At 35.3% G+C, this 15,788-nt stretch overlaps 1 protein-coding gene across 10 annotated transcripts in view; it reads left to right on the top strand.

Annotated features, from left to right (window-relative positions):
• The window catches only part of PPP1R12A (protein phosphatase 1 regulatory subunit 12A), a 149,829-nt gene that overhangs the window by 121,917 nt on the left and 12,124 nt on the right, over window positions 1-15,788 (top strand). For all 10 annotated transcript variants that reach the window (XM_089921074.1, XM_089921071.1, XM_089921068.1 and 7 more), the window contains 4 exons: window positions 3,933-3,998; window positions 9,652-9,668; window positions 10,917-11,052; window positions 14,220-14,324. In XM_089921074.1, the coding sequence (XP_089777200.1) occupies window positions 3,933-3,998; window positions 9,652-9,668; window positions 10,917-11,052; window positions 14,220-14,324 (324 nt within the window). The remainder of the gene's footprint in view (window positions 1-3,932; window positions 3,999-9,651; window positions 9,669-10,916; window positions 11,053-14,219; window positions 14,325-15,788) is intronic.

The following is a 15,788-nucleotide window of genomic DNA, read 5'->3' as shown; positions in this document are numbered from 1 at the left end:
TTAGATCATCACTATGTGTTTGAGCTGACTTATTTAAATCAGAAGAGTTCTTCTTTATAAGAATAAACAACTACTTAGATTTCTGGTATTAAAAGTAAGAATACTGTCCCAATATTGGTATAAAAATAATAATGGCTGCAGCTCAGTGTACAAATGTTGATTATTGTATAATGGCTAAACTGCTCATTTATCTTAGCGGTTCTTGAAAGAAAGATGCTTTACATTTAATCCTATTTTCATGAATATGATTATGATATACATAACAATTATTTCCATCTCAAGTGATGCTGGATAGATGCAGTGCTTTACTTATCAAATTATAACAATCCTATAAATTTAATTTTTTTTTCTTGATCCCTGATTGTATGCCTGACATTGATACTCATATGCAAGAGAAAGAAGAGCTGTGGGGTAACGTGGTTAAAGTGAAATTTATACTGTTTCAATACAACATATACCTACACGAAGGCAAAAATAATTTGGTTTTGGGAGGATTGTTTTTTTAGCCAGTTGATTTTTTTTTTCATTAAAAAATTTTTTTAATACAGAAAAGTTCAAACATAAAAAAGTATATGGCCCCACCCCAGGTATTTATTGTTTAAGCTAAATCCCCACCACTTTCCCAACTCCCATATTATTTTGAAGAAAATCTTAGTAATATCATTTTATATGTAAAAACTTGTCTGTATTTTTTTTTTTTTTTTTTTTGCGGTACACGGGCCTCTCACTGCTGTGGCCTCTCCCGCTGCGGAGCAACAGGCTCCGGACGCGCAGGCTCAGCGGCCATGGCTCACGGGCACAGCCGCTCCGCAGCATGTGGGATCCTCCCGGACCGGGGCATTGGCAGGCGGACTCCCAACCACTGCGCCACCAGGGAAGCCCTCAGTCTGTATTTTTAAGAAATAAGGACACCTTTTTAAAAAATATTAGAATTTTATTTTTAAAAAATAATAAAAGTAACCACAATACGTTATCATATAATAAGTGATCACAATACCATGATCATGTTTATTTTTAAATAAATTGACAATAAATCCTTAATATTGAATATTCAGTCAGTTTTAATGTCCTGTTGACTCATATTGCCATAAATGGTTTGTTGTAATTTTATTTTATTTTTTAAATAGTTATTTTATTTATTTATGTTTTTTTTAAATCTACAATTCCTGAATCTTTCTGGGCATATGGCTAGAATTTATTTGCTCTGTTGCGAGACCCTCCTCAGTAGGCATTTAGTGTTAGATTTCTCAGTTTTGCCATAGACTGTTTTATTTTTGGCTGCGTTGGGTTGCTGCGCGTGGGCTTTCTCTAACTGTGGTGAGCGGGGGCTACTCTTTGTTGCGGTGCTCGGCCTTCTCATTGCAGTGGCTTCTCTTGTTATGAAGCACAGGCTCTAGGCACACGGGCTTCAGTAGTTGCGGGGTGTGGGCTCAGTAGTTGTGGCTTGGGGGCTCTAGAGCGCAGGGTCAGTAGTTGTGGTGCACGGGCTTAGTTGCTCCACGGCATGTGGGATCTTCCCAGACCAGGGCTTGAACCTGTGTCCCCTGCATTGGCAGGCAGATTCTCACTGCGCCACCAGGGAAGTCCTAAATAGTTATTTATTTATTTATTTTGGCATCGCCAGGTCTTAGTTGCAGCATGCGGGGTCTTTTAGTTGCGGCATGAGGACTCTTAGTTGCGGCATGTGAACTCTCAGTTGCGGCATGCGTGCGGGACCTAGTTCCCCGAGCAGGGATCAAACCCGGGCCCCCTGCATTGGGAGCACAGTCTTACCCACTGGACCACCAGGGAAGTCCCTGTTCTAATTTTATACTTTGCTAATTTGAGTAGGAACCAAATAAGGACCATACATTATGATTAGTTACTTCTTTAAAGTCTCTTGTAATCAGTTATGTCCTCCATCTCTTTTTTTCTTACAGTTATTTTTTAATGAACTGGGTTATATCCCTGAACTGTAGTTTAACACAGTCATGTAGCTTTTTATGTTTCCTATAAATTGGTAGTTTGAGGTAGAGAAATGATCAGATTTTGGTTCAGTATTTTCTTGGCAGGGTGTTTTGTCCTCTGTCAGGAAGTACATGATGTCTGGTTGATTCTCACTGATTGCCCAGTAACATTTCAATAGGAGTAACATAAAACCTCACAGTCTTAGCACCTTAACATAGTAACTCTTACTACTTAAAAATTATCTTTTTAATAACTTATATGTATTAGGGGGTTAACAGGCAAAGTTTTATTATATAGTATTTATTTTTCCCCAATTTTATTTATACCAGCTCTCCCTTCAAAAATCCACTTTCTGGAGTCATACACTTAACCAGCATTATAAGAATTCTTCCTGAGATCCATATGGGCAATACTCATCTTTTTAATTTGAGCTTGCATTGAATTGTGTTCTAATCAACCATCAGCACAAGTCTCCTTCCCTTTTCATGGCCTCATGATTGAACCTATGTCAGAAAATATACAAAAAGAACCAAGGGCTCTGTCAAAGATAAGGTAGTGTTTTTACTCTGTTGTATTATTAGGTTTCCTTTTTTTTTTTCTTAGTTACTACTTTTCAGGACCTCTGAGCGTCCCCACTTTTTTTTTTTTCTTTTTAAATAAATTTATTTATTTTTGGCTGCGGTGGGTCTTCGTTGCTGCGCTCGGGCTTTCTCTAGTTGCGGCAAGTGAGGGTTACTCTTTGTTGCAGTGCACGGGCTTCTCATTGCGGTGGCTTCTCTTGTTGTGGAGCACGGGCTCTAGGCATGTGGGCTCAGTAGTCGTGGCTCACAGGCTCTAGAGCGCAGGCTCAGTAGTTGTGGCGCATGGGCTTAGTTGCTCCACGGTATGTGGGATCTTCCTGGACCAGGGATCAAACTCGTGTATGGCAGGCGGATTCTTAACCACTGTGCCACCAGGGAAGTCCCCCTCCCCACTTTTTAAATTTCCAGTTCCTGTGTTCTTCCATGAAACAATAACGCATAAAGACAATTAGTTCATGTTGCGGAATTAATACATTTATATTAATAAGTAATACTGGCATTAGGAGCATTGATTTCTCCTGTTCACTTAGTAACTTCACATATCATTTTTGCTAGGTACCACATGATAGTTTGTTCAAAGATCCTCTATAATCCTTAGGGCAATTCTATAAGGTTTTTATCCCCACGTGTGGAGGAGATAACTGTGGCTCAAAATTTTTTTTAATAAATTTACACTAAGTCACAGAGCTGAAAATAGCTGTACCAGTGTGAAATAGGATGATTTAGTTTTAAAGCCTGTGGTATTTTTATAGTGAGCCTGAGCCAGATATGTTTGATTGCAAATTTCCCTTTTCTTTCAATCCTTTATGGTTTGTTGAGATGTTCAGACCTTCTAGTAGAACATTCCTATTGTCTGGGAGTCTAGGTTTTTAGCCTACTGAGACCTTAGTTTTCTATTTGGTGTGCTGTAAATTCCCAAAAAATTTCTAGATAGCTGAACTACCTAAATATAATAGGACCGTTGTATAAATCTTGCCAAGCTTATAGAATAGAGTTTTTCTTACTTAATGAGTTTCCTATTTTTGCTCCCTCATTATAGTTGAGCAGCTACATAGTATCTATATTGACTATTAAAGTACACGCTGTAACATTACAATATAAAATTGAGTATCATCTTTTTCATGCTAAGCCTCCAGCTTCCTCATCCCCAGTATGTGTTTCCTAAATCAGAATGTTAGGTAGATGGTCTTTCTTCACCATATACGCTAACCTACTTATATTGTACATGCAAACAAAATAGGCTTCCTCTAAATAAGGCAAAAAAAGTCACACTTAAAAAAGTTTTCCTTTTGATCCATTTCCTGTTAGGTTTTTCTCAAGGGTCATTTTAAATTACAAAAACCCTAATGTATTTAAATATTAACCGTTTGAAATTTATCTTTACTTTTCTAAAATCTATTTTAGAGTGATGAAAATGAGCAAGAACAACAATCCGATACAGAAGAGGGATCCAATAAGAAAGAAACTCAGGTAAATAACATTATTTTTTGTATTTAGAAGTATTCGTATTTTTTAAGGGTTACTTTTTACTTGTGTTTATATTTATTCATGTCAGACAGTTACTGCACACTGTACCTGCCTGCTGGGGGTAGACCATCAGTGGTTTTCTGGAATCAGGTGTGGAGGGACTGGAAAGGGGCACAAAGAGTATTTTAGAGACATTGGGAATGTTCTAGATCTTGATTGTAGAGGTATTTTTTTGGATATACACAACTGTCAAAACTCATGAAACTGTGTTCTCTAAGTGGATGTAGTTTATTGTATGTAAATTAACCTTCAAAGTTGAAAAGAAAAAACAAAGAAGAGAATACAGTTTTCCACTGCTGTCCAAAAGTAGAGTGTTCCATAATCTTCAGTAAGCCACATAAAGTGAAGAGGGAATTACCTTACGACACATCTTGCTACCGGATGCAAGAGATAAATTGAGGTAAATCGCGGTGCTCAAAGACACAGTCCAAAGCTGTGGCAGCTTAAACTGAGTGTAGTTCCCAGGGAAGGAGCTTGGCGGTGCCTCTTTTGCTGCTGAGGGTGTACTGCCTCTATAATGGCTCGCTGTAAAACATGTTGAGTACTGTTTGCACTTTTTGCCTTTTTTCGTAAAAGCAAAGTGGCGTAAACGAACTTTTGAAAAGCAGGGGCTACCTGTAATAACCTTTGACCAAAGAAAAGTATCTAAAGAATATCCAGAAGTAGTGCATACCTTACCAGATCCAGATTTTAGTTTTGTAAATGGCAAAGTTGTATTCTGGAGAAGATAATAGATCATTTTAACTTGCTTTACATTTGTTTAGAAATGTAGTGTCTCTAAAGGATTTTACATTCATTATCACAGCTGATCTTCCTCAATAATCTTCAGGAAAAGCCCCCCCACCTCGCCCCCTCAGTATTGATGAAGAAACTAAGGCAAGTTTGAATGACAGGGTTGCATAGCTAGCAAATGATGAAAGTTTCTTCCCACTAGTTTTTTTGCCCCTCTGTTCCCTATTGTTTGGCTGTGCACAAAGCTGACATACTTAGAAGAGCTGTATTCACATAAGGGTAGATCTGTACAACATAAGTTAGTCTTAATCTTTTTAACTCAGCACTGTCTAGCCTGAAATCGTATTCTGATCATATTTTCTTCATTTTGACTTGGCGTTCCTACATAAAGCTGTTAAAATTACTTTCAATCGCAGGAATCTACAATAATGTGAAGTGCCCAGAAGTTGGTTCTCTGTGCTAGGTGACTCTGGACATGACTCTCAGGGACTATTTTGACCCAAAAGTTACTTTTATTTTACCTTTAGATAGCCAGACAGATTGAGAAATTAATTACTAACAAGGGTAAATTATTTGCAGGGCAAAAGTTTTGTCATTTTTAAACCCTTTGCCTATCAGTTGTCAGCACTCCCCCATTTCACCTATGCCTCTTCTTTATTATATTCTGTAAACTTGTCCATCATCTTCCTTGCCCATTGGTACACTATGAACTCCCATCTTTCAAGGAAAAACAATGGACAGGTAAACAAAAGCAAAGGAATTAGTAAACCATCTCCAGCTGACTCTTCTCACTGCCATATCACCCAGATCCCCTATCCCAGCAGGCTGGGATAGGAGGGGAAAGATTTTCTGGCTTACAAAGTTTTCTGGCTTACAAATTTTGAAGCATATTGATATATGTTGTATTTAAGTTTTACTGTTAAAATTATACATGAGATACATTAAGGTTGAGTAGAATATTGTTTCTATGAAGAAAATTTTTCTTAGTTCCAAACAATTTAAATAGTCTTTGTTCATTTTAAAAATAGAGGATTGTTTCGATCTTACTTTGTGCTAGCATTTTTTTCAGTTACAAGTAACGCAAAACCCAGCTTAAACTGGATTAAACAAAGAGAATTTTTTATAATTCAGTTATATTACACAACCCTCTATGTCAGACAAGGCCTACCACTGATATATTGCAGCCGTTTTGCTGCTAATGTGGGCTACATACCATCTCATCTAAGCTTAATGACTGCTGTACCATGAGGAAAAGGAAGAGTGGAGGTTAAGACACTAACCCATAGTGTCTTTACAATAGACTAGAAAAGTGCTTCCACTAAATAAGTGTTGCTCTCTTATGAAAATTTGTAGCATCAGCCCTTTTTTTTTCTGTGAAAAAGTATGAGCAATACAATTGTTCGGTACATTTTATCATTACCTCAGAAGTGTGTTTGATAACAAAACTTGTATTCAGTTTATAGAATCCCAGTTCACCAATTTGAAAAATGGCTTTGTGGCATATACTTTTTCGCTTCAAACTAAATTGTAAGTTGCCGAAAAGTTGTTAAATATTTTGAATTACCTGTGAAGCTACCTTCAGGATATAAATTAAAATTAAGGTGAAATTTGAATTACTTTATCATAATATGGTTCATTCTTTCCCAAAATGGGGCTTCTGTTGCTTGGGTTATTATAATTTGCTTTCATTAAACTATTGGATGATAAAACTTTTACCATGAAAAGAACATTAGTAATAAATCAAAAATTTAAGTAAGACAGACACCAAGGCGAGAAACTAAAAAGAAAAGATTAGCAGATTTGATTATTTAAACATGTAAAGCTAGAAAATGGCAAAAAAGACACCCTTATTAAAATTGAGACACATTTGCTCAGTTAAAAGTAAATAAGCTGGGGCTTCCCTGGTGGCGCAGTGGTTGAGAGTCCACCTGCTGATGCAGGGGACATGGGTTCGTGCCCCAGTCCAGGAAGATCCCACATGCTGCAGAGCGGCTGGGCCCATGAGCCATGGCCGCTGAGCCTGCGCGTCCGTAGCCTGTGCTCCGCAATGGGAGAGGCCACAACAGTAAGAGGCCCGCGTACCGCAAAAAAAAAGTAAATAAGCTGGACTTCCCTGATGGTGCAGCGGTTATGAATCCGCCTGCCAATGCAGGGGATACGGGTTCGATCCCTGGTCCAGGAAGATCCCACAGGCCGTGGAGCAACTAAGCCCATGTGCCACAACTACTGAGCCTGTGCCCTAGAGCCCGTGAGCCACAACTGCTGAAGCCCGTGCGCCTAGAGCCCGTGCTCCACAACAAGAGAAGCCACCGCAGTGAGAAGCCCGCGCACCGCAGCAAAGAGTAGCCCCCACTTGCCTCAACTAGAGGAAGCCTGTGCGCAGCAATGAAAACCCAATGCAGCCATAAATAAATAAATAAATTTTTTAAAAGTAAATAAGCTTAGCCCTCTTTTGTAACACTTAAAAGATATTTGTACTATTTAAAAGACAGTAAAATAGAGGCAGAATCCATGAAATTTATAAATGTTACAAAAGAAGAAATATAAATGGCCAACAAGCTTAAAGTACGTTTACTCTCATTAATAACCAAACAATTAATATAAAAGTGAAATTGGCAAAGGTTAATAATGCTTAGGTTTGGCGTGATTAGTATTGAAATAGGCATTTTCATATAAGATTTTGGAATTATAATTAATATGTTTTCTTGGGAAATCAGTTTAGCAGTATAAATCTGAAGGCTTGAGAAAAAGTTCATGCCTTTTAGCTTAGCAATTCCACTTTGAGAAATTTATTCCCAATGAAATGACTTAAGTTTGGAAAAACAAGTCTAAAGTGTTAACAGCAGCATGGCTCTTGAAGCAAAATATTGAAAGCATCCTCATTGTCTATTAGTTGGGAATATATCAGAATGTATTTGCATGGATAGATATTTTATGTGTTCACAAAGATATGTATACAGAAAAGATTAACAGTGGTTATCTAGGGCGTTTGAGAGATAGGGAATTATAGAGGAACTTTTTATACTGTGGTATTTTATATGAGCTTATGGTACTGTAATCAGAAAAACTTAAAGGACATTTTTACTTTGGAAAAATAATTTTAAAACACATGGAACCACAAGGACATTATGCTAAGTGAAATAAGCAGGTCACAAGAAACACATACTGTATGATTCCACTTAAATGAGGTACCTAGAGTATTCAAACTCATGGGTAACAGAAAGTAGAATTGTGGTTGCCGGGAGCTAGGGGTAGGAGGATATGGGGATTTGTTTAATGAGTATAAAATCACAGTTTTGCAAGATGAAAAAATTCTAGAGAGCTGTTGCACAACAGTGTGAATATCGTCAGCGCTACTGAACTATACTCTTTTAAAAGTGGCTTACATGGTATGTTTTGTTTTATGTGCTTTCTACTACAATTTTTAAAATATAAAACATAACCAATACTTTAAAAACCATGCTTTTTAAAGGCAAAGAAATAGAATTTGAGTGATTTCTGTGACTACTTGGAGTTTTTATTTATTCTTAAATTTTAAATCAGTGAACCAGAGTGCAGACTGTGAGGTGAGATGTGATGTTTTCATTTGATATGTATACATTTTATTTCATGTGTGGCTAGTTTCCTGAATTTGGATAAATAATATCTTTTGTTTGTTTCTGCTCTTTTCTTAAATTGAGATATAATTGACATATAACATTATATTAGTTGCACATGTACAAAGTTGTTATTTAATATTTGTGTATTGTGAAATGATTAGCACAATAAGTCCAGTTAACATCATCACCACACATAAGTACAAATTTTTTTTCTTGTGATAAGAACTTTCAAAATCTACTCTTTTAGCAGCTTATGAATTTGAATGATATCATGAAAATTGAAATTTAACTTCAAAATTGTTCATTATTATAAAACTAAAGAATAAATCAATAAAGTAAAGCATTACATCAAAAAAATAGGAAACAGGTAAGAAATTGGTTTTGCAAAGGAAACTTAAGTAGACTTAGGAAGACATTTTTAGTCTGAATGAGACTTCAGACAGTCCCAAAGGACCCCAGTAATTTCACAGTGCATTCAAGGGTAAGTATAAATATCTAAATTCAGAAATTTAACAGACCGTTTCTGAATAGTTATTTTATAGAAAATTATAGATTGCGTGTTTCAGTAGAAAGAGAAAGAGCTAAAGATGACCATCCCAAAAAAATTCTTTGACTTCAATAAGACTATTTTATCCTATTAATCATTTCACCATTTAGATAAGAAGAGTTTTGGAACTTCAGTATAGCATACCACTTGCTTAAGAAAATTAATTATAATTTCCTGTCTCCTAATTGCTAAACTTTGAAGGAACGTATAGCTGGATTTCCAGAAAATAAATTTTAAGCAAAATATGTATATACTGTCATACATAAAATACTTTAGGCATTCATTTGTTTGTCTCTGATGGCCTCAAAAACAAAAATGGGAAAGATAATTGCTTTGAGACGTCCCATAATAAACTTGCATTTCTTAATATAAATGTTACTTTTTCCTGCTAAGCAGGTTGTAAGTAATGGATATGTCTTAGTCTCTCTTTTTTTTCCTTCTAATTAAAAAAATAATGTATGGTGCCATTTTGTAGAAATTCACAAAATATGACTATAAATTGGCAAATGTAATCGTATAGTATTAGACAAGTAGAAATATACAGTGACTGTTCTAGAATTTCTTTGTAAGAACAACTACATTAAAGTGTATATAATAAATAGGTGTTAGTTTAATAGTGTGAAAATAGTATTGATGTTAAATTTTCTTGATTAATCAATAAGTTACTTTAATGAAAGCATAAAAATTTAGTTATGCTTATGTTTTTCTCTCTTTATAGACGGATTCCATTTCTAGGTATGTTTTACTTTTTTTTTTCTTTTCTTTTACTGACCTTTTTCTCATTTTTGTCCTTTCTAAAAATATATTGCTAGATATTTATAAATTTTTAAGTTGGTAGAATTATTTTAATAAAAAAAAATCTGTAGATATTTAGATGACCTGATAAGTGTTAATAGCTTTCTTTATCAATGGCTTTACTTCTAGTTCAATAGTTATAGTAAGTCACTAAGAAAGACTTTTTCTCAGATCTTTGCAACAGTGATAACTTTTCTTAGTTTTCCTAACCATCCTAAGTTACTTCAACACTGACCATCTCATTATTCACATCAGAGACTGATGAAACCCACCAGAAATTTATTTCACTATTCAGAATCTTCTCTCTTATCCCTGCTTCAGATAAAAGAAAACCAATGAAGACACTTTTTAAAAGTGTCATCTAGCTCAAATTGTTCATCTTTTCAGAGAACCTCCACAATATCCTTGAATCTAATTTTTGTTCCTCTTGCCCATAATTGTTAACCAAAGCTTTGTAAAAACTAAGAACAAATTTTTATATACTGATGATTCTATTGAATTGAAGTGTAGAGGCAGTAGCATTTATCAGAAAAAGTAACGCAAATTCAGAACTAGATAATAAGAGGATCCTCATTTTCAAATGAGATATGTTCTTCTTGTTTAGGACAAACTGTTCTGTTGTCCCTCGGTATCCCTGAGGGATTGGTTCCAGGACTCCCCCCACCCCCTGCCCCGGCTTCCGCAGCGGATACCAAAATTCACAGACGCTCAAGTCTCTTATATAAAATGGCATAGTACTGTCTGTCACTTCGGATAGACTCTAGTTAGTTCATCATCTAAAATGTTACTAATTTTAAAATACAATTGTATGCCACTTAAAAAAAGGAAAAGTGCTACCAGTTAAACTATAATACCCATCAATTGTAAGCCTTGTTCTGATTTTAGAGATGTTAAAATGTGGGGGAAAAAATGTACAGTTTAAAATTGTTGAAATAATTTATCATGATGTAAAACCAGTTTTGACTTTCAAATATAGAGATTTTGAACTTCGCTTCTCAGTTAAGGGAAATTAGTGTTAAAAATAACTTCCCATTTATTTATTATATATCATGAAAGTTAATTAGATAACCGATGAAGGAGAATATTACCTACTATTTTGGAATATCTAGTATAATATACTAGGATGCATGTTAATGTAAGTTGTGAAAGCCTGTAATAAAGATTTTGACTCAAACTCATCTTTTGAAGATATGAAATCAGTTCTACATCAGCTAGTGATCGGTATGATTCCTTGCTGGGTCGCTCTGGATCATACAGTTACTCAGAAGAAAGAAAACCTTACAGTAGCAGGCTAGAAAAGGATGATTCAACTGACTTTAAAAAGGTACTGGGTTATTTATTTATATTTAATTTAAAATAATCTTTTTGTTGAGATTTTTATGTTTGGATATTAATCCTGGAAACTCATAATTAAATCAGTTTATTGAAATAACTTACTTAAATTTTCAGTTTTTGGTAATTAATGGTAAGTAGAATTTAAAAAGCTATTTGTTTAGAGGAAAACATAGGCAGAACAGTCTATGACATAAATCACAGCAAGATCCTTTTTGACCCACCTCCTAGAGAAATGGAAATCAAAACAAAAATAAACAAATGGGACCTAATGAAACTTCAAAGCTTTTGCACAGCAAAGGAAACCATAAACAAGACCAAAAGACAACCCTCAGAATGGGAGAAAACATTTGCAAATGAAGCAACTGACAAAGGATTAATCTCCAAAATTTAGAAGCAGCTCATGCAGCTCAATAACAAAAAAACAAACAACCCAATCCAAAAATGGGCAGAAGACCTAACTAGACATTTCTCCAAAGAAGACATACAGACTGCCAACAAACACATGAAAGAATGCTCAACATCATTAATCATTAGAGAAATGCAAATCAAAACTACAATGAGATATCATCTCACAATGGTCAGAATGGCCATCATCAAAAAATCTAGAAACAGTAAATGCTGGAGAGGGTGTGGAGAAAAGGGAACCCTCTTGCACTGCTGGTGGGAATGTAAATTGATACAGCCACTATGGAGAACAATATGGAGGTTCCTTAAAAAACTACAAATAGAACTACCATACGACCCAGCAATCCCACTACTGGGCATATACCCTGAGAAAACCATAATTCAAAAAGAGTCATGTACCAAAATGTTCATTGCAGCCCTATTTACAATAGCGAGGAGATGGAAGCAACCTAAGTGTCCATCATTGGATGAATGGATAAAGAAGATGTGGCACATATATACAATGGAATATTACTCAGCCATAAAAAGAAACGAAACTGAGTTATTTGTAGTGAGGTGGATGGACCTAGAGTCTTTCATACAGAGTGAAGTAAGTGAGAAAGAGAAAAACAAATACCGTATGCTAACACATATATATGGAATCTAAGAAAAAAAAAAAAGGTCATGAAGAACCTAGGGGTAAGATGGGAACAAAGACACAGACCTACTAGAGAATGGACTTGAAGATGTGGGGAGGGGGAAGGGTAAGCTGTGACAAAGTGAGAGAGTGGCATGGACATATATACACTACCAAACGTAAAATAGATAGGTAGTGGGAAGCAGCCGCATAGCACAGGTGATCAGCTCAGTGCTTTGTGACCACCTAGAGGGGTGAGATTGGGAGGGAGGGAGACGCAAGAGGGAAGAGATATGGGAACATATGTATATGTATAACTGATTCACTTTGTTATGAAGCAGAAACTAACACACCAGATGTAAAAAAAAAAAAACAAAAAAACAGCTATTTGTTTATTTGAAGGAAAAGGGAAAGTACCCAGGACTTCCTGCACATTTAAGTCTCTCAGGCCAGTACTGAAATACTGTGGTTGAGCTAAAAGGGGGCACTGAGTAGATTTGGGGTGGGGGGGGAGGGTGTTGTGCGTGCGTGTGAAATCTTTTCTTTATTTGTTAATAGGAAGCAGCCAAACAAAGAATATAGCTTTTCCCAGGACAGTATAGTATTTCCTAGGTAACCGAAAAACTTGTGAGATAGTTCAAGTGCTATTAAGGGTTAAGGATGGAACTAATTAAGAAATAAGTCCTGGCAACAAAATAATCTAGAATTCTGAAGATCATGATTCTTCATATTGTAAGCTTTGAATAAACCTAATGAAGTTTGTTGTGGAGGAAAAAGGTGTGTGGTATTTGTACATGTCCCCAGGTATTTGGCAGCTATTTGAATCACCCACTTTCTTACAAGCCAAATCAACAAGAAAAGGAAGGTAGGGGGTCAGTTTATGTTAGGAATAAGATTCATTCGTTCAGTAAAGAACTGAACACTGAATTGTGCTTAAATTAGTAGTGAAGTTCTGCTCATGGGCAGTGGAGATGGAGATCCTGTCCCTGCTCTTATGAGCATCTTCCAGACAGACCTTATCATATAATGATACAAATCAATGGATAATCGTTAAATTGAAACCATTATCCTGAAATAAACGGTTTTATAAAATTGTGTAACAAAAGAAAGTGACAGGGCCTAAGGATAGATTTCCTAAGGAAGTAACACTTCAGCCAAGAACAGAAGGACGATTAGTAGTTAACTGGCAAAAATGGGAGAAAAAAGTGTTCCAGATGGAGAGAAGGGCAAGCACACAAACCAGCCTGGTGGTGGGAGGGTACATGATATATTGAAGTAATTAAATTTTCAGTATGGCTAGTAGAGCGAAGGGGATGGTGGTGTGAGTTTGCACCTACAAATGTGTAGGCTGGGACCAAACCATCAGTGCCTTACAGGCTGTTTTAAGGATTCCCTTATACTGAGAACATTGGGAAGCCATTCAAGGGTTTTTAATGTATGGAGGTTAATGGAATGGTTGGCCTATGAAAATTATTAGATTGTCATTTTGAAAATTTAACTCTTGCTGCTTTGTATAAAACAGATTAAAGAGAGGTCAGGAGAACAATTCTAATAATAGAAATATCTAGGTAAGAGATGATTATAGACATCTATGGTTGTAGTAGTAGAGATGAGGAAAAAAGAAGTAGTAGATTCAAGTGCTATGAAAGTGTTCAAGAAATATTTTGCTTTCCTTTTACCTTTAGTAAAAATAATACAAGTATAATGATAAATGCAACTGATACTCCCATCTCAGTATCAGGAATTAAAGAGTGAATGATAGGCAGAAAAGCTCAGAGGCCCCAAATAAAAATCATAATGCTCCTGAACTCCAGCTGTGGTCACTGTGTGGTCCCTCTTTATCAGATAACTGAATTTTTTTAATCAAACTGAAAAGTCAGGATTTTCAGTGAAGTAATAAATTTTAAATACCAGAACTAGTTTTTAAAGAGTTTATGTGGGACAGATACACCTGAATAACCAAAAATTTCTGCCTTGAGACCACAAAGCATTAAAATATTTTTAATGCTTTTTTTAATAGTTCATATGTTACATTAATCTTTCTGTTTTAATATTGTAAAGTAATCAATGGGAAATCTTCTTAAAATAGTAAAAAAGCAGAAAAGTAATTTGTTCTTCTCCCCTAATTTGTATAGCTTTATGAACAAATTCTAGCTGAAAATGAAAAGCTGAAAGCACAACTACATGATACAAATATGGAACTGACAGATCTTAAATTACAATTGGAAAAGGCCACCCAGGTTTGTACCTTTTTGTCTTTGTTACTCTAAAGATAATGGTTGTGATTTATTCTATCTGAAAATTGCATTGAAATGTTCTCTTGTGTTCTAGATATGTTTGGTTATTGATAAAAGCTTATTTATTAATAGGACAGGATCAAAATAATACAGTTTACCGATAATTTATTTTCTTCTAAAGTGAATTTAAAATATGAACGTATATAGCCTTACGGTAGAAAGTCAAAGTATTTTTAAGCCTTTTAATACCTATGTTGTGGTACATGAAGGATTTTAAATGCTTATTTACAGCATACCAAGTGTAGCAAGGCAAAGCATCTATCTATACAGAATATTCTTAAAGCCATAAAATTTTGTATAATAATTTTTATTCATTATGAATGTTTCCTGTTTAATAAAAAGAACCTTTTTAATAATTTGACATAATTTGTTTAATAATTTGACATAATAATTCTGGAAGAAGATAATTTTAGTCATAACTCCTTTTACCTTCCTTCTGTGCAACAACCTAGTAGAGATAATTTTAGACAAGAAAACTAGGATAGCCAAGCAGAACTCACAGCCTTGTACATATGATCTAGGATGTGTATGATCTAATAATTGTTTCCCAAGCTCTTTTTTCATAAAACACTAGTTCTGGGAGATAGTTCTGGCACATTCCCTCTTCCTTCTCTTGCCCCCCTTCAAAACAAAAAAAAGAAGAGGAAAGAGCTTTGTGATCCAAGAAACTGAGAAATACTATATGTTCTATATCTTGGAGATTTTACAGGGTTTATTTATATGTTAAAGGCTCTAACGAGTCCTGTAATTTTTAAGGAAACAAACTTGTTTAATTTTAACATAAGACTTTCTAGCATAAACACATTTCTGCACTAAACTTTTAGAATCCAGTTTGAAAACACTGATCTAAAATGGCATCCTCAGTTCTATAAATGAGACTGCATACTTTCTGTGACCATTCTTTTATACTCACCTTTCTCATAATTTTTAAAATTACTTCTCTATGTTGAACTTAAACTTATTACCAGGTCCTTTTTTGTTGTTAACCACTATTACATTGTGAAGCAATTGTCTATGTACAGTGGAGACTGTGCTAAATTTGCAGGTATCACACTAACCTTGTGAGGTTATGAAGACTCAGATTCCATCAGGTAATGAGGGTTTACTGTGAAAATACACAGTGAAGTACAGAACAAGAACACGTTTCACAGTGAGGTGTCATAAAAACTTGGACTGTCACACAAGTTTAAACTTGCCGTCTTACACTTAGGCTTCATGGTAAACTGGAACGTCATCATTCTTCAGGTTGCATTAGTAGCTTAGTGAGCCGCTGCAAAATATTATAACTAGTTTCAGCTCTAGAGATTTGGTCATAATATTTTCTAAATAAATTTTCTAAATAAATATTTTCTAAATAAAAGTGTCCACTGCTCCCTACTGTAGTATTCTGTCTTATGGTGATTCAGC

The sequence above is a fragment of the Delphinapterus leucas genome, chromosome 11 (assembly GCF_059928025.1).
Source record: "Delphinapterus leucas isolate spDelLeu-1000000601 "Yukka" chromosome 11, BTC_Dleu_Yukka2, whole genome shotgun sequence".
NCBI lineage: Eukaryota > Metazoa > Chordata > Mammalia > Artiodactyla > Monodontidae > Delphinapterus > Delphinapterus leucas.
This window is presented reverse-complemented; position numbering and strand designations above follow the sequence as displayed.